Source organism: Cervus canadensis, chromosome 4 (genome assembly GCF_019320065.1).
Source record: "Cervus canadensis isolate Bull #8, Minnesota chromosome 4, ASM1932006v1, whole genome shotgun sequence".
Lineage (NCBI taxonomy): Eukaryota > Metazoa > Chordata > Mammalia > Artiodactyla > Cervidae > Cervus > Cervus canadensis.
In genome coordinates, this window is record NC_057389.1 from 45982343 (window position 1) to 46007719 (window position 25377).

At 39.1% G+C, this 25377-nt stretch overlaps 1 protein-coding gene across 5 annotated transcripts in view; it reads right to left on the bottom strand.

The window, feature by feature from the left end:
- Positions 1-23291, bottom strand: part of G3BP1 (G3BP stress granule assembly factor 1) — a 28188-nt gene extending 4897 nt beyond the window's left edge. The window contains exons 1-10 of one of the 5 annotated variants that reach the window (XM_043464903.1): positions 23051-23291; positions 10923-11035; positions 8536-8617; positions 7907-8080; positions 4851-4941; positions 3971-4064; positions 2791-2992; positions 1439-1540; positions 828-939; positions 484-612 (exon numbers count right to left, since the gene is read on the bottom strand). In XM_043464903.1, coding sequence (XP_043320838.1) covers positions 484-612; positions 828-939; positions 1439-1540; positions 2791-2992; positions 3971-4064; positions 4851-4941; positions 7907-8080; positions 8536-8617; positions 10923-11017 — 1081 coding nt within the window. In that variant the 5' untranslated portion in view covers positions 11018-11035; positions 23051-23291. Of the gene's footprint in view, positions 1-483; positions 613-827; positions 940-1438; positions 1541-2790; positions 2993-3970; positions 4065-4850; positions 4942-7906; positions 8081-8535; positions 8618-10922; positions 11036-12569; positions 12594-22057; positions 22082-22369; positions 22580-22664; positions 22794-23050 lie in introns of those variants that run through there. The other 4 variants (XM_043464904.1, XM_043464902.1, XM_043464906.1 and 1 more) reach the window with 4 other exon arrangements.
- Between the last annotated feature and the right edge of the window lie 2086 nt (positions 23292-25377).

The window sequence follows — 25377 nt, forward strand, 5'->3', positions numbered from 1 at the left end:
TCTGCCTGTCAGTGCAGGGGACATGGGTTTAATCCCTAGTCCAGGAAGATCCCACAAGCCGCAGAGCAGCTAAGCCTGCGTGCCACAACTACTGAAGCCCGAGCACTCTAGAGCTGGTGCTCCCCGACAAGCCACTGCAAAGAAGCTCGTGCACCACGACTAGACAAAGCCCAAGTGCAGCAACAAAGACCCAGTGCAGTCACATAAATAAATATATCTTAAAAATAAAAAATAAAGTGTTACTAGAAAACTTAAAATTACATATGTGGCTCATCTCTATTTCTGTTGGACAGCAGATGAATCTAGTGTTTAAAACTCAACAACATGGAGTGGGAGGGCGGTTCAAGAGGGAGGGTACTTATGTATACTAGGGGTGATTCACATTGCTGTATGGCAGAAACCAACGCAACAATGTAAAGCAATTATCTTCCAATTAAAGCTAAATCTTAAAAAAAGATGAAAAAAAAAACCTTAATAACCTACTTTGAAAAAAGTCTTTAAGCTCTGACTTGTCCACCTCATGAGGCAGGTTGCCAATGAAGAGCTGGTGACTGTCAGGGTGTCTCACAATTCTTCGGGGTTCCACATCGCCTTGCTCACCAGCCTCACGGACTGAAGAGGAAACAAAAACAGCAAGGAATGAGAAAGAAGACACCTTGCAGTAACTGTTCCATTCAACAGTTTTCTCTCTACCCCTAAACACAGATAATTCAATTCACTTTGCAATGTATTTTTAAGTCTAAGTACCCACAAATATCAACTGCCCTCCCAAAACAAGCTCTCATCCTCAACATGCCCAGCGTAGAGAAGCCCTTCTGAGCTCTCACCTGGTCTGGGTCCCCTCTGGGGAGGAACATTTATTCGCTGTTCTCGCACCCTCTGATCCCTCTGAGGCCTCTGAAGTGGAATCTGAGATTCAGGCTTAGACTCCGGGCGAGGCTGAAAAATGTATGCATCAACTTTGGCATAAAAACAAAGCAAGCTTACCTTTTTTTCCCTTTTTAAGTGTTCTAACTAACAATAAGGTTTAAAACTAGAAAATGACAATTCTTGAGTTCTCTCGCTGCCCCCTCCAAAAACCCCAAACAAAAATAAAAACACATTAAAAATCACCTTGTACCCTTTCTCCTCTGCCTTATGTGTTGCTGTTTAGTTGCCAAGTCGCGTCCGACTCTTTCAAGACCCCATGGACTGTAGCCTGCCAGGCTCCTCTGTCCATGGAATTCTCCAGGCAAGAATACTGGAGTGGATGGCCATTCCCTTCTCCAGGGTATCTTCCCGACCCAGGGATCGAACCTGTGTCTCCTGCACTGGCAGGCAGATTCTTTATCACTGCGCCACCAGGGAACCCTGTCTTATCTATTAAACCTCTGTAAATTCACATTACGTGAAAATATAAGTAAATTTGCCTAATATGCAAATTTAATTATAAACTCACCTGTGAAGCTGGTACTTTAACAACATGTGGGGGTATCCCAGTAACTGGAACAGCTCCACTGGGTGGAAGGTTCTTACTGGTCACAGATGCCCAAGAAAAGGTCTAAGGGAACAACACCATGAGTTGTTATGATACTTGGCAAAACAATATAAAAGTTCTAGGCTTTTGATTTCTTGTACATTATATATGCATCACATTCTCAAGAGGCAAGACAGTTTATAAGTAACTTGAGATTCCTTTGCCCCATCACTTAAAATTTAGTACTAAAAATTCCTTAGGACTTATCAAGCATCAGCAAAATATGAGCAGCTACTTCCACTCAATTTTAAGTTTGTGAATCCAAGAAAATTCTCCCTCCAAAGCCAGCTCTTCCTCTTTTGATTTTCTCACTCTACAATCCAATTATACCACCTTTAGAATTTTCTTGAATTATTTCAATCAGTACCAAAATCACCAGATCTTATTTACCTCTTATCACTTCATCTTCACTGCCATGACCCTAATCCAGGATGTCATTACCTCTCTCCAGGACTACTACAGTTAAACCACCTAACTTGTCATCTACTCTCACTCCAGTAAACGTAATTTTCCACCTGCAAGCTACAGTCATGTCACCATTTCTCTTTACTACTCACCTACAAGCTGCCACATACCTATTTTATACAGACCAGCAAACTACAAACCGGGGAGGTTACTAAGAGTTCCCATACATAGAATAATGCTCAGAACAATTTCAAGCCACTTGAAATAACTCTTAGACAAATAACAATTTAAGAACACTGGCCGCATAAATACAGCACTAAAACATACTCCTTCACAAAGCATCAGCTGTAAAGGTTCTGTGAATTCAGCCAGTAACATCCTGGTGTGACTCATGAGAGGTAATGAAAAGCCTCAAACTTTTGAAATCAGTTATTTTAATTAGAACATATTACAATTTGTTTCTACTTCTACTGTAAAGTTGTCCTCAATTAGATTTCACAGAAAAGGGCAGGAAAAGTCTGCTGTGCCATGTTATTTTTTTGAAGATTCACTATCATTTTTTTGTGCAACAAGCACATAGTAACATGCAATTTGAATGTAATATTAAAAAGAGGGTTTGTTGATACGGCAACAATATAGCACCCAAAACTTCTTGTCTGAAAGTATTCAAATTTCCTTAGAGGAGGGAAAAAAAACTACTTTTGACTTTATAAAGCATATGCATCTTATCTGAGGTATGGCTCAATACGGAAGAAATTCCCCAAAGGAATACAAAAATGCAGCTACAAAAGTCAACCTAGCAACAAAAAAGGAAAAGAGATTTTTCACAACAGAAAGAAGCAGAATAAAACTGAAGACATGCTGCATACTCTCAAGTCCTCCTGCGCTGTCTGGGCTATGTCTGCTGGTGCTGGAGAAGAACTCTTCTGAACATCCTCAGGAGCAGTTTCTTCCAATACTGGCTCAGACTTTTCCTCCTGGACTTCAGATACAGGTTCCTGCTCTGGTTCTGGTTCCGGTTCAGGCTCTGGTTCAGCAACAGGTTCTTCTAAATGTTCTTCTAAGTCATTGCTTTCACAGTAAAATTTGAGAAATATCATTCTGCTTCCATTGATTTAGCAAGAAATTCCTATAGAGACCTGAAACTAAAAATAGCTCCCTCCTCCCCACAAATATCTACAAATTATGTATTTGAGTATTAAAACATGAGAACTTTTCAGAAAAGCCCTTGATGAGAAAATCAGATTTGCTAGATTCTGATTAAGTAAATGCATCAAGTATATCAAAAGGAACTAAACCATTGTTTCTCAAAATCTCAACATATCACAATTTACCTATCACATACCACAAAACTCTAATAGGCGGTGGGCAGAGGGGAAAGGGAGCTGTTTAATAGGTATGGTTTCAATTTTGTAAGATAAAAAGTTCTAGATATCTGTTGCACAACTGTGTGCATATACTTCACACTACTACATAGTACACTTGAAAATGGTTAAAATGTCATGTGGTTTTTACAACCAAAACATTTTCTCATGCTAAAAACACATAAGGAATTTTGGAGGGGGAAAAAAAAAATCAGCTGTAATTCAAAGTAGTTTTTAAACTTTCACATAAGTCATAGGAACAGTCTTTTAAAACTGCATATGCTTTCCCCCTGAACTTCTAATTTGGTAGGCTTGTGGTAGGATAACGAATCTTCATTTTCAACCAGCAACCCAGGTGAGTAAAGTCAGTCCTATCACACCTTCTAGTTCTCTCAAAGCACTTAATGCTTATGTATTAACACTTGATAAATCCCAAATCTATTTCCACTTATGGTGAAGAAAAAAACTGAACAAAAAACGACTTATGGATACTATTTAAGTAGGTATCAGAGTGCAATCTATATTAAACATGCTTTATATATTTATGCTAAACACCAAAAGCAAAACCTTTCTTCTGGGAAATTATCACTGAGATAATTCTGAGCATTATGGCTGCCCTCCAGCAAACAGGCCTACACAACTCGTTTCCATGCAGCTCTGGACAGACGAACAAAGTTTTCCTTACCTGACAGTTTGATCATAAAAAGTTCCAGAATCATCAGGTACCACCTCAGGTGTCTGCTGTCTTTCTTCAGGTTCCTCTACTTCTTCTTCAGATTCTAAATGAGAAAAGAAATTTAACATCTTTGTGTTCACTTAATTCACAAACATATTCATTTTCACAATGTTCATCATGACAAAAAAAGGCAATGATATAAGTACATACACATAAAAAGATATAGAAAATAGGGCAACTGGATAAAATCATGGTACAGGATTTAAGGACAGAATTAAGGCTATTTTAATGTCTGGATTACAAGTATGGAATCTGAGGTAATCCAACAAATGGTTCTACCACCTAACTAGCTATATGACATCAGGCAAATGACTCCTATGCCCTAGTTTATTAAATGGGAACAACAGTACATAATGTACTTATCTGTAAGGTTGTTGTATTACAGCCTTAAATAAATACAAAGTACTTAGAGTTCTCAGTCATATAGAAAACACTAAAATACAGTCTCTCTCCAGAGCAATGGGCAGGTGTATTTGCTGACCATTCTAAGGTTTCAATTCCTTAATTAGGGTTCCACTCTAGTAACACTCCACTGCAGTGGAGGTACCATCTAAATTTCTGCAGAGTCCTACGCAAACTGTGACCAAGATGCTACTACTGCTGCCATAACTTGTCTACTAACTTAAAACTTCGATGTGTCCCATCAGTACCAGTGGCGTAGACTTAAGCGGTTGGCCTCAAGGTTAAAATCACCAAGATTTCTTATATCTTAACAATTAAAAGTCACTAATGAAAAATACAGAGAATTACGAAACCATTCAAGAAACTTACACTCTCTTCAAGTCAAACTGATGCCATCCAAAAAAAAAAATTTAGACAAGTAACTTACCCTCCTGAGGTTCAGTGATAAAGCCACCAAAGACTTCATCTTGGTATCTGAAGATATCGTTGTGAACATAGAACTTATTTGCAACAGAGCCCTGTAATGCCAACAAAGTTTCATTTATCAGCAGACTTTTAAAACTCCAAATTACCCTACACAAAATTACCCTGGCCATTAGTTCTCAACTAATGGTGATATTGCCCATCCCAAGAGACATTTGGCAACTTCTGGAGACAGTTTTCCCACTGGGGAGCAGAACTGACAGTTACTGAGTGGAGGGCAGGGATGTCGCTAAGCATCCTACATTGCACAGGATAGCCCTGACAACAAAATTATCCAGGCTCAAATTTTAGAGTCAAGGTGGAAAAGATCCTTGCTCTACCCTCAAATAGATTAAAATCTCCAAGATTTTAAGACTTAACATGTTTCTTAAGAAGCACTCATATATACCGAGTGCTTAAAATACCACCCGATGAATATCTAAAAATTGACCAATTATTTAAGATGCCAAAGCCCAAATCTCAAATCACTTCTTGAAAAATAAATACGTATTACCAACTGCGTATTTTAAAATCCCCTAAATCTGTATCTATGAATACTGACACAAGCACTCAAATGTGGTATAGCTAAAAAGGTTTGCCTACCCTAGATATAAGACACACTTATGTTGAAATCTAACTATGTCATTTACTAGTCATTCAATTTCTAAGACTGTTTCGTCACCTGTAAAATGAGGGATACTAGCTCATACTAGAGTTTTGATTATTAAATGAGACAGTTTATGAAACAATCCATTATACTTAGGTAATATTGAAATCTTCCTCTTTAAAGATAATAAGTAAATTTATGATACTTATTAATATCCCATGATTTCTTGCATATTTAAGTCAATCAACAATTTTAACACTACAGATAATCTAAGCCTTTTCAAGAAATCATGACTAAACTGACTTCATATGATTTTTCAAACAAACTGAGTTATTTTATATTTAAACAGTAAAACGACAGGGATTTTAGATTCACTGTCCTTCAACAGAAAATTATCTTAAGGGTAATGCTATAGAAAACTTTCAGCCAGCAAGTCATCATAGCCCCTTCCACATGCTCACACAGATCAGACAGGATTCCTAACTTTGCTCATTCTGGACCAGGCGAGAAGACACTTCAAATGCACTTAATCAACATAAATCTGTGGTCCTTTCATGATAACATGAAAACTAAAAAAAAAAAAAACAAAAAACAAAAAACCAGGATTCCTTGAAGAAACAACTGATTCCAGAACCGGGGTGGAGACTGGAGCAGGGAAAGTGCAAGGTGATCCTGAAACCTCCTGTGCCATGAAGTGCCCTGTTCCCAAAAAAACCCCATCAAACAAAAAAACCAGACCCACTCAAAACAGTTCACACTTAGCAGATCTGGGACATTTTAGAAATCAATAAAAGTTATTAAATCTATTAAACAAAGATTCCATGATAGATAGGAGAAAAGGTAAAGTTACTTACAGGAGAATGCCAACGAATAGACAAAAAAAAAATTTAGATGATCACCATTTGTACCCATCAGAGTAGCAGCTGATTCTGGCAAGAATTAATGAATGCTTAAAACTAATACCTAAAAAGTTTGATGAAAAACGTAAGTACATGCACAGTCTCAAAAAAGCCCACAAGGAATCAATCCCCTGGTGGTACAGTGGATAAGAACCCATCGGGCCAATGCAGGTCTGGGAAGATTCCACAAGCCTTGGAGGAACTAAGCCCATGAGCCACAACTACTGAAGCTCACACACCAAGAGCCTGTGTTCCACAAGAGAAGCCACTGTAATAGAGTAGCCCCAGGAGGCCACCAGGTAGAGAAAGCAACAAAGACCCAGCGCAGCCAAAAATAAAATAAATAAAAAAGAAGCACGCATAATTTACATACTGATGAGAAAAGCAAAAACATTAACTTTACATGTCAGCCTGGTAACCATCACCTTAACTAAGTAATACTAATAATAGGACTGCTAATTGCTACTGCTAAGTCGCAAGAACACTGGAGTGGGTTGCCATTTCCTTCTCCAATGCATAAAAGTGAAAAGTGAAAGTGAAGTCGCTCAGTCATGTCTGACTCTTTGCAACCCCATGGACTGCAGCCCACCAGGCTCCTCCGTCCATGGGATTTTCCAGGCAAAAGTGCTGGAGTCGGGTGCCATTGCCTTCTCCGAATAATAGGACTAAATGATATCAAATGCTGAAAGACACGTATAATCTAAAACTAATATGGAAATACCAGACAATTTAAACTGACACATTCTACATGGTAACTTGATTGTCCTCTTTAAAAATGTCTACATCTTGATAAACAAAAGATTAATGAATTACCGCAGATTAAAGGAGCCTAAAAAGACATAACAGCTAAACAAAATGTGTCATAATGAGCTGAATCTTGGATAAGGGAAAAAAAATACTATTCTTTGTATTACTGGAACAGTAACTGAAATTTAAATATGGACTATAGATGGATAATTTATTTGGCTGTGCCAGGTCTTAGCTGCGGCACATGGATCTAGTTCCCTGCTGCTTAGTCACTCAGCCGTGTCTGCCTTTTCGACCCTATGGATTGTAGCCCGCCAGGCTCCTCTGCCCATGGAATTCTCCAGGCAAGAATACTGGAGTGGGATGCCACATCCTCCTCCAGGGGATCTTCAGGAATCAAACTTGGGCTCCCTACACTGGGAGCGAGGGGAAGTCTTAGTGACCAGACCACCAGGAAGTCCCGTAAATACCTCCTGACTTTGATTAAGTGAAATGCTCATTCTTAAGAAATGTTCACTTCAGCATCTGAAGATGACTAGCCACAATGTCTCCAACTTACTTTTCAAACAGTTTAGAATTAAAACTGACAGGTATATAGAAAAAGAACTATATAAAAAACAATTATAAATGTGTGGGCAAATGTGGCTCTAGGTAAGAGAACATGTAGGAGTCACTACTGTACTATTTCTTCAACTTTTCTGTAAATTGAAAGTTTCAAACATTAAGTTTTTACGACATGTACGAATTTTTGTATCTTTTTTTTCATACCTCAGGAGCAAGGACAAAGGTCTGCATGAATCTCCTCAAAGCCTGGTTGTTATTAGAGAGCAAGCCCATCACCTGGACCACCACACCATCATTCAGAGTAGCATGAGCATCAACATGGCGGATCTTAGTGTGGCAATTGGTGAAGTTCTGTGACATCACTTTCCTATGGATTTCCTAAGGAATCAAGGCAAGAGATAAGGCAGAATCTCCAAGAATAACAAAAAACTTTCTAACACAACAAAGAGCATTTATCTGTGTACATCTGAATTACAAACTACAGAGACCTCACTATAATTTGTCTTAGTATACTATATTTCCAGTGACACCCTGACTTTTTTAAATTGTCTTCAATTAACATACCTAAAAACGTTTACAATAGGTGATCTCCATGATAAAACCATTTATCTTCAAACATAAAAAAACTTCAGAGTATATCACACCAAATGAACAAAAAAATTTTCAATGACTGATAAATCAAGTAGTTAACTGAATATCTAAATTTCTAAACAGCAGTTAACAATTTTGATTTTCAAATATCAACAAACATTAAGCATGTATCCACCTCAATTCTATTGGTTATTTCCTAGCTGATCAACATCCTACATAAAGCTTGTTATGCTTATGCTTACTTTCTGTCCATAGACGGCATCTGCTGGCTTTCCATTTGAATCCAATCCCCCATGGACATAAGAAGAGTTCTTTCCATAAAACCTGTAAAACAGAAAGATACTTGTCATCTTGAAGCACCGTAAGACCAGGTATTTATTGTTCATGTTTGAACCCATCTGCTTCACTAGTACATTCTTGGAGGCATGAACGTGTTTTCTTTTTCATCTTTGTATGCACTCACCCCCTACATTCATAACATTTGCTTAATGGGCATGAATTTGGTCAAGGAATTTTACAAGTCAAAAGTTCCAGGTCTCAGGAAAGGATGGTGTTGGAAGGGATCTTGTAGTGCACCTCAGGAAGGCCACTTAACACACAAGTTCCTGTTTTCACTCATGGAGAAGAGACGTAGTCTTGAGATAGATAAGGAGATCTATGGACTTCCCTGGTGGCTCAGAGGTAAAGAATCCACCTGCCAATGCAGGAGACTCAGGTTCGATCCCTCAGTGGGAAAGGTCCCCTGGAGAAGGAAATGGCAACCCACTCTAGCATTCTTGGCTGGAGAATTCCATGGACAGAGGAGCCTGGTAGGCTACAATCCAAGGGGTCGCAAGAGCTGGACAAGACTAAATAGCTATTCTCTCTAGTCTTGGAGAGTCCTTTTCTCCTATCTGAGAATGCATGTGATGAATTCCCATTAAAACCCAGTAACTCAGGCAGAAGGGTTTAAGAAGTTCCATTTTTGTTGATGCATTACGAGCTTCAGACTTAATTCTCCATACCTTTAATTCACCTATCTCTTCAACTGTTTTGTTTTCATTACAACAATACTGAATTAGGAAGGTGCCAACTTCTGCCCTACCCTGCCAACACAAACACACACACATGCAATGCCCTAACTCGGGGATAATCACTATTAGGATTTCTTGGCACCTGTACTCCAGACAAACAATCATTCACAAACGAGCCCATATTTTTCTCTATCCTGATTGTTTCCCCCCTGCTCTCCAAAAAAGGACAGATCTGGGCCCTTCAGTTCAGTTGCTCAGTCCTGTCCGACTCTTTGCGACCCCATGAATCACAGCACGTCAGGCCTCCCTGTCCATAGGGATACCCAAACTACCTTTCAACTTTTCAAGTTACTAAAAGGCTCCACATCAGCAGTCACTTAGTTCACCGCTGGCTAATCCACTTTTCATTGTATCTAAAATGTACCTCAGAGATTAAGTGTGAAAAAATACATGTGTTAGAATCAATAAGTAACAATGACAAGAAATATATTTGGTTAGTTTGTTTCAACTCCTACTCCATTTTAAATTCTAAATGTATCTAACTACTAAAAGGAAAGAATACAATTGACCAAAAAATAACAAAAAGGGGGATATGTATGGTTTACAGACTTATTCTATCACTCAATAGTCCTGTGAATACCAGCAAATTTTTAAGCCCTTGGTGTCTTTACCCATGAAATGAAGTTAATTATTCCACAAGGCCTTACACTAAGAGCTTCTTTTTTTTTTTTCAAAGATCAACAAAGGTACAGGAGAAAAAATAGTTCTGTTCCAACAAATATACATGCATTTTAAAATTTCTAAAAAGTATTCTAATAATTCCACATAAATAAGAGTTTTCTATAATGCAGCATTGTTTATAGGAGGAAATATCGTTAACTTATATATTCATCATTAGTGGAGTAACAACAATTTTTTAGAAAATAAAAATTCTATGGGTATTAAAATTAATATGATACATGTACTATCCTTGTAAGATAACATATTATCAAGCTAAAACACAGCATAGTAAAAATATTTGCATCTACACAGAAAAATTAGCATTGTTTTTCTAAAGACTCCCATGTTTATTTCATACATGTTTTAATTTACAACAAACAAATCATTTCCACAAAAAACATACATCCTTATTTTTTTAAAGCATATTAACAGAAATATGTCAGAACAGGGAACAGTCTTGTATCTTCAATACATTCATAACTAAATAATTCACAGTTCACCAAAAGAGAAAAATAAGCAAAAAAAAAAAAATCAGAAGTACAAATATACATTTATATTTCAAGCATTATTTTCCTGATAATGTATAGGAAACTTTGTCCAGTTTTCAAATATTTACATATTCTACTATTATGTAATTTGAATACCCATCACTTTTTGGTAGTTACAAAGCATTTTTATGCAACAACCCTAGACAGCACATAATGAATCAGAGAATCTTTTTTTTTTTTTTTTCAACTGAAGGTTAACTACAATATTGTGTTGGTTTCTGCAATTTATCAATATGAATCAGCCATAGGTATACATATGTCTCCTCCCTCTTGAGGGAATAAGAGCATCTTAAATACTCACATACTAAAACACGCATTAGGTGATACTCAGGGAAAAAAAAATTTTACCTGTGTAGCATGTCTGGGGCCTGGTTCAACAGTGTGTAATACTGTCTCACAAATTCCCGCCCGACCAGCAGGGGACTAGGCTTCTCCATAACCATTGCTTTGGTCAATTCAACCTGGAAAAAAATAAAATAAAATATTTTCTACCTGATAGATCAAGTATAAGGGGAGAAAGGAGCAGGGGAGAAGACTGAATCATTTAGCTGAGACTGACTCACAGACCAAAAAGATCACTTCAGCAATTCCTGGGTTTTAAAAGGAATAAACATTATAAGAAACAAAGCAAACCCACACAGACCAGTGAGATTTTATACATTCAAATTTACTGTAATCAGACACATGCTATGGGGGAAAAAAATCCTATGAAGAATTAACTCATTATCCCCAATATTCAATTTTTATAAACTGAACATAACAACATCAAAGGTACATATTTTCAACATGCATTCCAACTTTCCCAAGCTAGTAAACTCAATTAAGAGGGTTCCACTTGGGGCGGGGTGGGGGGGGGGGGGGAGTGTTCCACCTGTAATATTACAACATATTACCGTGGCAGTATTAGGTTCAAGTGCGACAATACAGCTTTGACAATACAGATACACAATATCACATTTTTAGTTAAACTAAATCAGAAATTTTTACTACCTTAAAAAAATTCTAAATTGCTTAGTTTATTTTATAACAAGATCAAAAAATGAAAACAAGCAAAAAGTAACACGCAAGATGTTTTTATTCAACAAAATAATGCCTGCCATCTCAAAATTAAGACTTAAAGTGAGTGTGCTGGAATATTTAAAAAGGCACCTGGCACATAGTAAGTTTTCAAACACTGTCACTTACTACTTTTAAAAACCCTTTCAAAGTATTTGGCATGAGATCACCCAATTTTTCATTTGAGGAGATAAAATCACCCTGAACTTTATAAACATAAAGGCAAAGAGAGGTATGTAAAATTAACTATAGCATAAAGATGAAATGAGAAATTGCATCACAATTTTCTTAAAAGAATGGGCAAAATGGATTGAGTTTGATTCTTGCACAAGCAGGATGTAGAGATGTTTATCCTTCACTAGTCCATGACTGCATTATTCTTAAATTACCTGTACCATTTATTACTTGTTTCACCAAACTCTAAGAAACTACACTAATAACATCAATCTAATTGTATCCTTTGACACTAAGTAGTTTCATTAAAATTTCTAAATAATACTTTATCAAATATTGCTTACCACATTCAATCTTCTCATGCAAAATGATGAAAATACTTCAGGTTACAATATCAAAGGTTAAGAAAAACTTACAGACCACATCTACAACTTCTCCTTTCCCTTTGAGATTATCTAGATAATTCAAATTAAAACAAAACAAGCCTATCAGCTTGATTACACCATTATCATCAATGTTGTATCTCAGGTCACTCCATAAAGCCAAGAAAGGGTAACATACTGATATTTATATAGCAAATTGATCTTTACTTCATTTGTGATTTTTTTTCCTTTGTTATGATTCTGCAGCTTCTCATAAAAATCTGTATTATTCACCAAGTTTCTTACTAGTTTGACAGTTTATAGGATTGAGTATCTTGCAAACTAGGGTCTCAATTAGCATTTTTAAATGTTTCAAATAGATGACACTTTATTTTAGGATTACCTCATATAGCCTTGCAGACTCCCAAGGATTATATTCACACTACAAGCACTATATGGTTCCATTAAATTGGAAACTCCAGCTCAAGTCTCTCCTTTAAGCCCATCTATAACAAATATCAACCAATCAGCTCAAGGGAAATGGTAGCAGTACTTAAAATAATACTTCTGTCAATTGTATCTCAATAATTGAGGGAAAAAGGGGAAAAAAACAGTATTTGAAAAGTAATTGTATCTCAATAATTGAGAAAAAAAAGTAACAGAATACACACAGTATTTTAGTGATAAGAAACTATACTGCAAAAAAAAAAAAAAAAGAAACTATACTGCTTCAATGCTTTAAAAAAAAAAGGGACTGATTCTTAAAATAGCCAATGGCTTCAAGAATTCTACCTAAGTCATGGTCAGATAAAAAGAACATTTGCAAGAAGGCTGCAAGCTTCCTTTAAGAGTTAAGTTTCTTAAGGGACCATTTCTTATATAACTTTCTAGCTCCAAAACTGTTTCTGACACACTCAGGAATAAAAAGCTTTCTTTCATTCATCATTTTCATCACAAAAGAGGTTTATCTTTTTTTGTTGTTGTTGTTAGAATTTTAAACAAGCAAAGCAGATTTTTGATCATCCATTTGTCAGGCTGAACCGTCAAGGTTTTCCAGAATTCAGATTATGACAGCAGGTACATATTTTTTTTCCCAATGATTAAGAAAAGGCCAAAGAGAAAACTAAGCAAAGGTGCTTAGGGAAAAAAAAAAATTTAAGTTGTCTGAGAGGGAACAGACTGGGAAGGACCTGACGGGAACTGCCTGGGGTGAGAGGACTCACATTTGAGTGATGACTTATTGTATAAAACTAAAAAACTTTTCAAATTGAACCTTTAAATTCTATAATTTTGTGGTTTGTAAATTATGCCTCAAAAATTTAAATAAAAATGCTTTCACATGAAAAAAAAAATTTTGACATGATAAACTGTTTTAGAGTAATTAAGAATACTGAACACCCAACAGCACCAGTTGACTACAAAATGTTTGGGGAAGTTCTTCAGTAATCTAAGACCATATTCCGTAAGTTTTGTGAATAATATCAGCATTTCCAGTAAAAAAACAAACTGTAGGACTTCCCTGGTGGTAAAGAGGCTAAGAATCTGCCTGCCAATATGGGGGATGCAGGGTCGATCCCTGATCCAGGGAGATTCCACATCTTGAGAAGCAACTAAGCCCGTGAGGCCCGAGTACTGGTCCCACACTCCAGAGACTGCGAGCAACAACTACTGAGCCTGCGTGCACTAGTGCCTGTGCTCCACAACAAGAAAAACCACTGCAACTAGAGAAAGCTCACATGCAGCAAGAAGACCCAGCCCAACTAAAAAGAAAACTTTGGCATTTGAACCCAAAAGATTTAGTCTATATGAGACTCAATCAATTCTCATCAGAAATTTGGTAAATTAGCTCTCTGAAATCTCCATCTTCATTTCTGGCCCAAACATAAACCAGAAGCTATGAGGAATATGTTAACATCATACCTCCTGAGAATAAAGTTCTCACCCTGGTTCATAAAGGGTGAAATAAAGGGAAAGGGAAGAAATCACTCACTTCCATTCAAGTTTACATTCCACTAATTTTATATACAACTTTGTAATGTTGTGACTGTCATAATATGCCAAAAGGGGCATGGGGACAAGAAAAACATATTTTAAAAATTATATTTTCTCTTACTTTTTCAAGAAATACTTTAAGGTACCAGGTTAGAGAAAAGGGAATTACAGAACAGTTCTTGCTCTAAAGAAGTAAAGGAAAACGTGGCCACTTAGAAATACTTAAAGAAGCAAAAATAGAAAATACCTTCAGTTTACCAGCTCAAACTGAACTGATAAATCTAGGACCAGTAAGATATAACAAGTGAACTTTGAAACGGAGTGCTCTATTTTAAAACAGTGAATGACTACTTCAGATGCAGCAAAAGGAAACCCTCATATTTTCTTTGACCAGTTCTCCCAAGGCAAAAGTTTAACACCCTCCACTACTGTATTCCTGAGCTAGTAACAATTTCTCTAATGCCTCTCAGTTCTTTCATCTCTAAAATTAAAGTCATAACTGCAGGAACTTAGTGTTTGGTAGTAAGCACTTAATATTAACTGTTACAATATATATGTTACAATTTAATGATATTGTAACTATTAACTGTAACAAAAGAAAACATTTCTACATTCCACCATTTTCTGTCACCCAGAAGACTATTTCCTTAACCATTTTGCTAGCAAAATAAAAACAGGATTATCTCCTGCAAGAATAAGAATTTCTGTCCAGAGTACCCTTGGACTACAAAAACCCAAGCACCTAATATAAAACTATATTTCATTGAACTTCTAGGTTAACTTGATGACAACAGTGTTCGACTCATGAATGCCACATAGGAAGACTCGCCTGTATGCCCACAGATTGTAACTGGTCCAATTAAACTATAAAACCAAATCAAGTGCATGTCTTAGTATCTTAACTTTTAAAACATGCATCGTGAAGATAAAATAATTTTTGTATGTTTACACTATGTTACGTATAAAAGTTTCTACTCTTTAAAAAATATAAACAAAGCATCATGTATATTTTTGCTCAGTGGCTCAGTCATGCCCAACTCTTTGCCACCCCATGGACTGTATCCATGGACTACAGCCTGCCAAGCTCCTCTATGCACGGGATTTTCCTGGCAAGAATACTGGAGTGGGTTGCCATTTCCTACTCCAGGGGATGTTCCCAATCCAGGGATCCAACCTGTGCCTCCTGCACTGGAAGGCAGATTCTGGGAAGCCCCAAGATAGTCACATAGGCACTTAAAAGATTAAAAAATGATACAATTGATAACTACACCAGTTTAACTGGAGTGAATTTGAGAATTCCTGGCAAACTATGATATAAATTCACCCTATTTATAGCAGTCATATAAAGTCAGTATGAACTAGATCTCAGAAACACAGTCACTTGCCAAATATGTACTTATATGATAGCCCTGAAATGTTTAAGTGTATTCAGTATATGTAAAACAGTACATTGTTCAGATAACAGGTAAATATATTTTTAAAATAGTCTGGATGTAAAAATAGACAAATAGATCCACCAAACAGAATAAAGAAATATACTCACACATAAATAGACAACTGATTTCCAAAAGGGCAGACAATTCAGTAGAAAAAGGGTATTCTTTTCAACAAATGGTGCTGAAACAACTGCATATCCATATACACAGAGAACCTCAATTCAAGCCTCACAGTATATTAAAATTTAACTTAATAGTTTTAGATGAAACCTAAAACTATAAAACTTCTAAAAAGAATCTTAATGACCTTGGGTCATTTTTGGATATAACAAAAATGTATTCTATAATCAGACAGATTGATAATGTGAACTCCCATCAAAATTAAAACCTTTCAGGGACTTCTTTGGAGGTCCAGTGGTTAAGACTCACTGCTTCCAATGCAGGGGGTGCAGGTCTGATCCCTGGTCAGGAAACTAGGATTTTGTACACTGGGTGATGTGGCCAAAAAAGTTTTCACTTTGCAAGAGAGACTATCAAGGGAATGAAAAGGCAAAGGCTTGCAGTTAATATCTGGAAAGCAACTTGTATCCAGAATATAAAGAACTCTGAAAACTGAATAACCCCATAAAAAATTAGTGTAAGACCTAGAGACAATTCATCAAAGAAATTATGAAAAATACTGAACATCAATACCACCAGTAATTAAAGAAATGCAAAATAAAACCACAGGAAAGTACCACTGACACATCTGTCAGAGTGACAACTTCAAAGGCTGAGTATACAGTGCTGCAGAAAAGGAAACGGCAACCCACTCCAGTGTTCTTGCCTGGAGAATCCCAGGGACGGGGGAGCCTGGTGGGCTGCCGTCTACGTGGTCACACAGAGTTGGACACAACTGAAGCGACTTAGCAGCAGCAGTAGCATGCAGTGCCGGCCAGGATATGGAGGAAAAGGAGCACTCAAACACTGCTGGCAGGAATGTCAAACAGCACAACCACTTTGGAAAGTTAGGCAGTTTCTTAAGAAGTTCTGTTTTTAACAGCCAAAAGCTGGAAACAAACCAATTTCCACCAGCAGGTGAATGGATAAACAAATTGTGGTATACTTACAGAACAGGACAGTCAATACTAGTCAGCAATTTAAAAAAAAAAAACACATATTGTATGATTCCATATAATAATTCTAGAAAGTATAAACTGATCTTCAGTGACAGAAAGCAGGTAAGAGATCCCTGGGGGCAGAGGAGGAGGGGGAGTGGACAAGAGAGAGAGAATGCAAAGGATCATGAGCAACTTTGGGGGATGATCGCTATTTTCATTGCAGTCTTGACTGTGGTGATGGTTTCATGGATATAAACAATGCCAAAAGCTATCAGATTCTACACTTGAAGTATGTGCAGTTTATTGTATGTCAATCATACCTCAATAAAGCTATTTTTTAACTCACTAATGTAACAGCTTGGAAAGACAAAAGGTTGTCTCACAAGGAGAGAGCAAAATGGGAACCTATACAGGAAAATAAGCAAATTTAAAAGAGTGATGCAAAATATTAACTGTCAATTCTGAGACAGAGACATTTAAGGGATTCTTTTACTCTATTGTAATAACTATCAAAAACACTAAGGACAAATAAAGTGAGGGTTTCTGTCTACTAACGTAAGTGTACTAAACTGTTGTAAAGTTTGCTGCAAGGCTGTGCTATGTATTCAAACACGTGAAATCTGCCTTAACTATAAGAAATAAAAATGCTTTCCAGGAACAAGAGAAACTACTGCAGAAACCAAGCTGCTCTAGCTCACAGCAAGAGCAGCATAACCATTACTGAACCTACTACTGTTTAAGCTATTTTCCAAACTCCTCACATTTACCACCTGTTACCCGCCTTCAAAGTTCTTCCTGACAACTCCTTGGAGAAATGGGACAGGCAAAAATACAAGGTGAGTCTGAAGTACCTGATAAAGGAAATGCTTTAAAAAAAAAAAATAGGCTAACATCAAAAGGACAGAAGTCAAAACTAGAACAACTGAATCAATAAAGTAATAAGTAGAAGAGCAAAAATAAGGTAGAATAACACTGGATTACAACCCCAAAGAATAACTAAAAATCTAAAAATTAATGGGTAAAGTGTTTAAAAAATGGGAAAATGAAGTTCTTAAAAGAACTAGATCCCACATGCTGTAATGAAGAGTTCACAGAGCCACAACTACAGATCCTGTGTAAAGACCCTGCACAGCCAAATAAGTAATTTTTTAAAATGAGAAAAGACACCTTTCTTACAAAAGAATTTTAAATGTAGAAAACACAAGGGAAATACAGAATCACCATGAGAACACCTCAAGAGCTGCAGGCAACATCTACTAATAAATGAAAAAATTTAGCAGGGAAACTAAAGAAACAGAGTATCTACTTAATTTCCAAGTGCTTTTCCCCCAAAATGTTCAGTTACCTACAGTGGTAGCTTTAATACATGTTCGCAAATTCTAAGGCTCTCCTTCCTTAGCGACTAGCTTCTAATGAAAATAATGCAAAGGAAAGAAATACTACCTGGTAGCCACCACATTATCAAGTGATCAAGGTTAAAGCCAACCAGCAACAATATTATGTGCCCCAGGACGTGGTGAGAGGGCTAAATCACCTCTGTGGCATTTCCCCCAAGATCTATAACCTTAGTCTACCTAACACCAAGTACACTCAAATGGAGATCAAGTGTCAAGGTCATTAAACATAAAGAAAATATAACAAACTGGCACAGATCAGAGGAGCAAAACCAAGGAGACTGGAGGACTAACTGCAATGTGGTATCTTGGACTGGATTCTGAAACAGAAAAAAGGACATGAGTAGAAAAACTAAGGAAATACAAATAAGGTCAGCCCTTTAGTTAACAGGACTTTATCAATGTCAATTTCTTACTTTCGATAAATGCATCACGATTAGGTATGATGTTAAAAAGCAAGATGAGTGAAGGGTATACAAGACATGTCTGCATTGCAACTCTCCTGTAAATCTAAAATTCCCTCAAAAACAAGTTTCCCCAAGAGAAAATAACTTAAGAATTGGGAAACTTAATTCACTAACTTTTCTTGGTTTTTAATATCCCTCCCCCAATTCAGCAATAAAACCCAGTCAACTAGATTTACAATTAAGCAAAAATCTGGCCTAAGATGAAAAAATACTTTTATAATACTTCGTCTATGAAATTCCTTAAACATGAATTTCCTATGCTTTAGATCTCATAAGGTATAGGTGGATGTATGCCAGGAGTAAGCTTAAGATAGTTGATACACATGGGGTATACTTGAGGCAAGTTAAAAACAAAAACCTAGAAAGGCAGATGCCACTGATGCCTTCCAAGATTCTAAAACCTTGAAAATTTTTTGAATAAGGAAATATATGTAGCACATATCTACTAGGTACACCACAGCTTTACAAAATACTTTAAGACAATTACTTGGGTTACAGCGCTCTAGGTCTTATAAGCAAAAACATGAGAACACCTAAAATGTGTGAAAGAACTTCAAAAATACATAAAGGGTTATACAAATAAGCAATGATGTTGCCACAGAGCCACTTAAGGATGACATTCCTACCAAGTCAAAGTGTGTCCCATGCAGAAGCCAGTTTTTTCTATGAACCATCTCTAGTATTTGCTTTTTATTAATTATCTGAAATACATCACACAGGCTAAACAGCTAAGCAATATGACATTAGAGACTGGCCAGTGGTCAGAAGTGGAAATCTATCACTTGATGTCATCTAAAGCCTTGATTTTATTTACAAAGGCCACAGTCTTCAAGAGAACTTTTAATTACTTTCTGCTTTGTAAAGCTCCCTCTTCCCACTCTTCATGTGCAAATTTTTCCTAACTCTTCACCCTCTTCACCTAATTAGGTTTGCAATTAAGTTTTCCCAAAGCCAGATAGCATGAATAAGGATACTAAAAAAATAAACAGAATACTGATTTTTGAGATTTAAAAACATAAATGCAGTTGTTCACCACAGAGTGATCAACTACAAGTGACTACAGTTGCTGAACCTCAATAACTCCATGGCTGGAAGGACAGTATTGTACTAAATGTCCTATAGCTGTTAAAAACTGACTAGCCAGAGGTGGGGGAAAAAAGCTTTTCTTACCTACCTACTTTAACAATCATCTTCCTTTTTAAAATCAGAAAAAACCTTGCCAAGGGAGTCTCAAAGCACAATTAAATGAATACACAATGCATACTTGAATTTTGAAATATTTTAAAAAACAAATCTAGCTGCAAAATGTTGAGATATCAAGTGAGTAATGTTATAAACTGGCAAAAAGAAAAATAGGTTTAGGTCACACAAGCAGGCTTTATACCAAATTTCATCTTTTAACACTGTCCCATCCATCTTAAGTATATATCAGTTCACAAACCTATAAAAATTTAAAACTAACCTCTGCCCTTTGCTTTCTAGGCAAAGTACTAAAACAAATTATTAAAAATGTAAATTACCAAAACCTGCTGCGAAGTAGGTCACCAAGAAACATCAAATCTAATGCTCCCTTAACAGACTGTCAGCTGAGAACAGCAAACTTGAGTTAAGTAAAAGAACAAAGAACTACCTACTTTTCTACCACTTAGAAGAGGTACAAAAGCTTACACTCAAAGGATTTAACAACAAAAGTAATCTCTAGTTTGGATGGGAGACTGGAAGGCAGACAAGTCTGATATTATCACAATTTGCTTCAATTAATTTGCTCCAGATAAATGAAAGCACAAGTCATCAACCAGGCTACCAATCTGTGAAATACATTTTCATATTCCTACCCAACTGGAACCCATTTGTCTGAAGTCAAGAAATTTTTTAAAATATCTAAAGAGGAAACTAGCAAAAATTTCCCTCATTTAATGCACAAACTTTCATTCTGATATTTACCTCAAGTAACAATTAGTGGACTCAAATTAACAGTTTCAATGTTGGTTATTAGTGTTTCAACGTTTGATAACTTAAAATGTTACTAGTTAACTGGTAGCTAAATGCAGGTAACTGTAATGGTTACAAGAAGGCAGGTTCTGGAACTTCCCTGGTGGTCCAGTGGCTAGGACTCCAAGATCCCAATGCAGGGGGCCCAGGTTGACTACCTGGTCAGGGAACTAGATCCCACATGCCTCAACCAAGACCCAGTACAGGCAAATTTTTTTTTAATATATAAATTTTTAAAAAAAGAAGGCAAGTTTCAAAGAAAACAATGTTCTACTCCAAGCTATCTGCCATTCACAAAAACACCAACAAAGGTTAGGAGCCTATTCATAAGATATTTTGATCCTGTCTTTACTGCTACTTTCGGTTAAGAAATAAGGAAATTACTGGGTAAATGGAAACACAAAAGTGTTTCAAAGCTTTTTAATTTACTTATAAAGATGTGAATCACGTGTTCCCTCTAGCAAGGGCTTCCCTAGGGGCTCAGACAGTAAAGAATCTGTCTGAATGCAGGAGACCTGGGTTTGATCCTTGGGTTGGGAAGATCCCCTGGAGAAGGGAAAGGCTACCAATCCAATTTTCTGGCCTGGAGAATTCCATGGACAGAAGAGCCTGGCAGGCTACAGTCCATGGGGTCGCAAAGAGTCAGACATGACTGAGCGACTTTCACTTCACTTAGCAGCAAAAAAAATTCTTATATAAAGGTCAATTCTAAAAAGTGTCTGCACACACGAAATAGATTTTAAAGAGAGAAAAAAATGTTGACAGTCATTTCAATCAAAATTAATTCGGAAGAGTTAGCTCCAAAACTCATTGCAGTTTTAGCTCAAGTAGAGACATTTGTGATGCGAAGTAATGATTCAGACCTGAATATTTATTATTCAGGAATATTTATTATTTCATTAAGCCAAGGAATAAACTAGCTTTGAAAAATCTCAAATGTAACTCTAATAGAAAAATTTACACGCAAGTTTCTGAAGGTGTCTTCTACCTTTGCATATAACAGGAGCATCTACAGAATACCAAATAAATGTATGAAGACAAAAGCTTTTCATCCATAGAAGTTCCCAACTGCCAGAAGGGTAAGATTCCCAACACCTCAATCACCCCTAATTCATCCAGCTTAGGCTCCACAGAGGGTCAAGCCTGTGGGCACCAAGCTTTCCACTCCAATTTCAAAATTTCACTTACACATGCTGGCCAGACCTGAACCTCATCGCTCTGCAACCTCATTTTTTTCAACTACATAAAACGAGGAAGTTAATCTTGTGGAAGGTCTTTCTCAAAACCTTGCTCCAATTAAAAAATGGAGGGAAAAAAAGATTCAAGATCTAACATCAGAGCCTAACTTCCTGCTGGCGGTAACTTCCCATCAACAGGCTGTAAGGATCGAATCCGAGAAGGAACACTGTTCAGGATCACCTGGACGTATTGATTTTATTCTACACTTTCCCCAGAAGCTTTTAGGGCAGCAAACCTGTAGGAAGATGGGCAGAAAGGAACCCTTTCTTACCCTTTGTCATAATCCCACGGCCAACCCTCTTCTCCCTGGAAGCCCGCAAGTGGCCCAAGTACAAATAAATGCCTCTGCAGTCGGTCTTCCGAGGCTGCGGTTGTCTCCAGGGACTAGAGAGCTCTGGGGGCAAAGATGCCCTGGGCCGCACAGAGCGCTGGAACAAAGAATGAAGCAGGTTCGGGGACGAGGAGTCAGGAGGCCTGGATTCAAACAAATACCTGCCCCTTATGGCCTGTGTGCCTCTGACCGTGTCACTCCACCTCTGGGCCTTCAAGTCGGCTGTAAAAATAGGAAAATCACCGTACCTACCTCATCGGGGCATTTCAGGAGTAAAAGAGAAACACACAAGTTGCTCCGCACAGTGCCTGGCACACAGTGAGGGCTTAGAAAAATGTTAGTTATTATCATCACTCAATACGCCTGAACTCGCTGCCCACCCTTTACTCCCTGTAAAGAAAATCGAAAACCTAGGAGCAGCATTTCGGCTTCCAGTGTCGAGAAATTCTCACCTCACTTTCGTGCCTCACCTCCCCCTCCCCTCCCCCTCACCCCACCACCATCAAAGAAAAGCCTCCTCTGGTCTAGGTTAAGCTGGAGCCCCCACCAAAGGAGGAAGGCCTCGGCTGGCGCGCGGGGAAAGCGAGCGGGAAAAGCTGACGAGCCGGCCGCGCGGGGCCCCAGGCCCCCGAGATCACCCTGGGGCCCGGGCGGCGGCCGCGGCTCGCTCTCGCCCCGCGTGGCCGTTGGGCGCGGCACGCGCACGCGGCGGACGCGGACACGGCCACGCGCGCCGGGCCGGTGGGGGCGGGGGGCGGAGAGTCGCCGCGCGCCCGTGCGCCCGCCGCGCGCGCCTGCGGCCGTTGGGGCGGGAGGGGGGGTGACGGTGGGCGCGCCTGGCGCGGTCGCCGTTCGGGCTTCTCCTCCCTCCCATCAGAGCCCCAGTTAGTCCTCGTCCTGGGGCCACCCAGCCCCGCCCACGCTCAGGCTTACCTGCACGGCTGAGCGGGAGAGGAACAAGCTCTGCTCCACGGCACGACAGAAGGTAAAAAAAACCCCTCACGCAACTGCGTCCGCACACACGCGTGCTCCGTCGCCGGGCTATATAACGGTGACACAGCCTAACTTGTTGCGGCCAGGTCGGCCAGGCTGGTGGCCAATCCCGACTGCGTCCTCTGGGCTCTTCGAGCAGCAATTGGGTACTGACTCAGGATGAAGGCGTGGCTCTTGATTGGCTTTAACTCATGCCTATGAGACTGTGAAGAGCTCGTTTCCCTAGTAACGAATTGGCACTGATAGAGGCCAATAAGTGAAGGGTACGGTGGGAAGGAGGGCGGGAACTTCTTTGATCGATGTCTAGGGTAGCCAATAAATGCGTGGGGCCGCTCCCATTCGTTAAAATGTCTTCCCCTGGGCGGAGATCAGGTCTCCCTGAAGGAGCGGTTGCTCCACAAGGTGGGGCCCGTGTACTTTGGGGAAGTAAACCCCAAGCAACTAGGAGGTGGGCGCCAGGATGGCCAAGGAAGCCCCGGGCCAATCGCAGCACGGGAAGGAGCTGATTGACGCGGGGGTTGGACAGCACCAAGGAGACCGAGCCCCGGGCCGCCGTGCCCTCTGGGGCGGTTCTGAGGCTCTGCCGGTCCCTGCTCCTGTCTCCTTTTTCCTTTCCTTTCTTCACTACTTGGGTGCGATCCCGGAGACCCCTGATCCCACCTTTTCCGCACAGTTTGGTACCAGGGGAACCTGATGATAAAGTTTCCCGTTGTTTGGTTGCTGTGTTTCTTTATACCAACTTTATTTCCATGTGGCCGCCTAAGGGCACTTGGTGGCTTGCAGCATTAGTCAGCACTATTGGACAACTATTCAGGGAAACCAGAGGGGAAAGTAACTCCCATTGTGTACCTACGGTCCTGTAAAAAAGAAAAGGAAAAAAAAGTCTCACGTGAAGAGCATTGAGTTTAAAGACATATATTTCTATCCCGCGGTTCTCGGCAAGTGCTGCTGCAGGTCATCTCGTGCGTGTCCACCCAGAAACGGGAGTTTGTAAATTCTCATAACGGCTTGGGCCTTCCTGCAACATCCTGGGCGCCACCACCATTGTCATTCAGATTTCCAATGCTATGGCTGTGGGGGTTTATTTCTTCGGGTCGTTACGTCTTGACAAGCTGGCTGACTTGTCAAACTCCTTTGTGAACACCCCGAAGCTTTCGCGAAACACTTCAGGCGCTAAGTGGTGCTCCAGACTGGTCCTGTCCACGTCTCTTACTGTTTTTGGTTTTTTTTTTTTTTTTGAGGGGGGGGGGGTCCTCTATTAGTCACCATGGGCGGTTTTATGGGGAAACACAGGGTCACGCCTCGGTCCCGTTCTCCTTCCAGGTATGTGACCCTGCAGTAGGGGCTCACGTTAAGTTTTGCAAATTTGGGAATGAAGCACGTGGAGCCTCTCTGTTGGAGACAGAGGGGCGCGGACAGCAGCTGGTGGAGTCGAAGGTGCGGCCCCAGGAGCGAAGCGGGAGCATCCCTTTGGCTCCCTAAGCCCCATCCAGCATCGACTTGGCTCATTCAGCATTTATTGCGCTCCAGGGGCTGGGATCAGAGGCAAACGAGACGCTGTCCCTGCTCGCTGTCATCCATTCAACAAGCCCGGACGCCTCGCCGATAGCTCCCAAAACTGGAGAACCGGTGTGTGGGGCTCTGGAGGCACCTGAGGGGACTCGGCTCAGCCAGAAGCTGCTAAAGGTTTTCTGGAGTAAGGAACCTACAGGATCGTGTTAACCTTGCTATGAAATTTGAGCTTTATTCTGAGGGCGGTGGAGAGCCCCCAAAAGGTTTCTTAAATGGGTGGACTAAGAATTTTGCATTTTACAAGACAACTTTCCAAATCGAAAAGCTAATGAGAGCTGGTTGGCAACCCTTGAAATTCACAGATTGGTAATTTAACCCAGTTGGCCTGAGATTGGGGGGGGTCCTGGCTATTCTTGATCACATTTGGAGAGAATTTTAAGTGATACAGACAGTTCTTTTTGTAGAACTTTTGGCAGTCTGTTAAAATTGTGTATATTTCCTTTCTTGCTTGATAGCCATGTGTCTTTACCAAGAGGCTTGTACTAGGTGTTTGTTACATCACTGTCCACTTTATTATGATATTTAAAAACTGAAAACATAACTACTCATGAATTTGCAAACTGACTAACTGGTAATATACCCATAATATAGACTACTGTACAGCAGTTTAAAAGAGAATGAGAAAAAACTAGAAGAGAATGAGGTCAAACTATACTGATATGAGCTGATCTTCAGTTGTTAATTGGATTAACTGA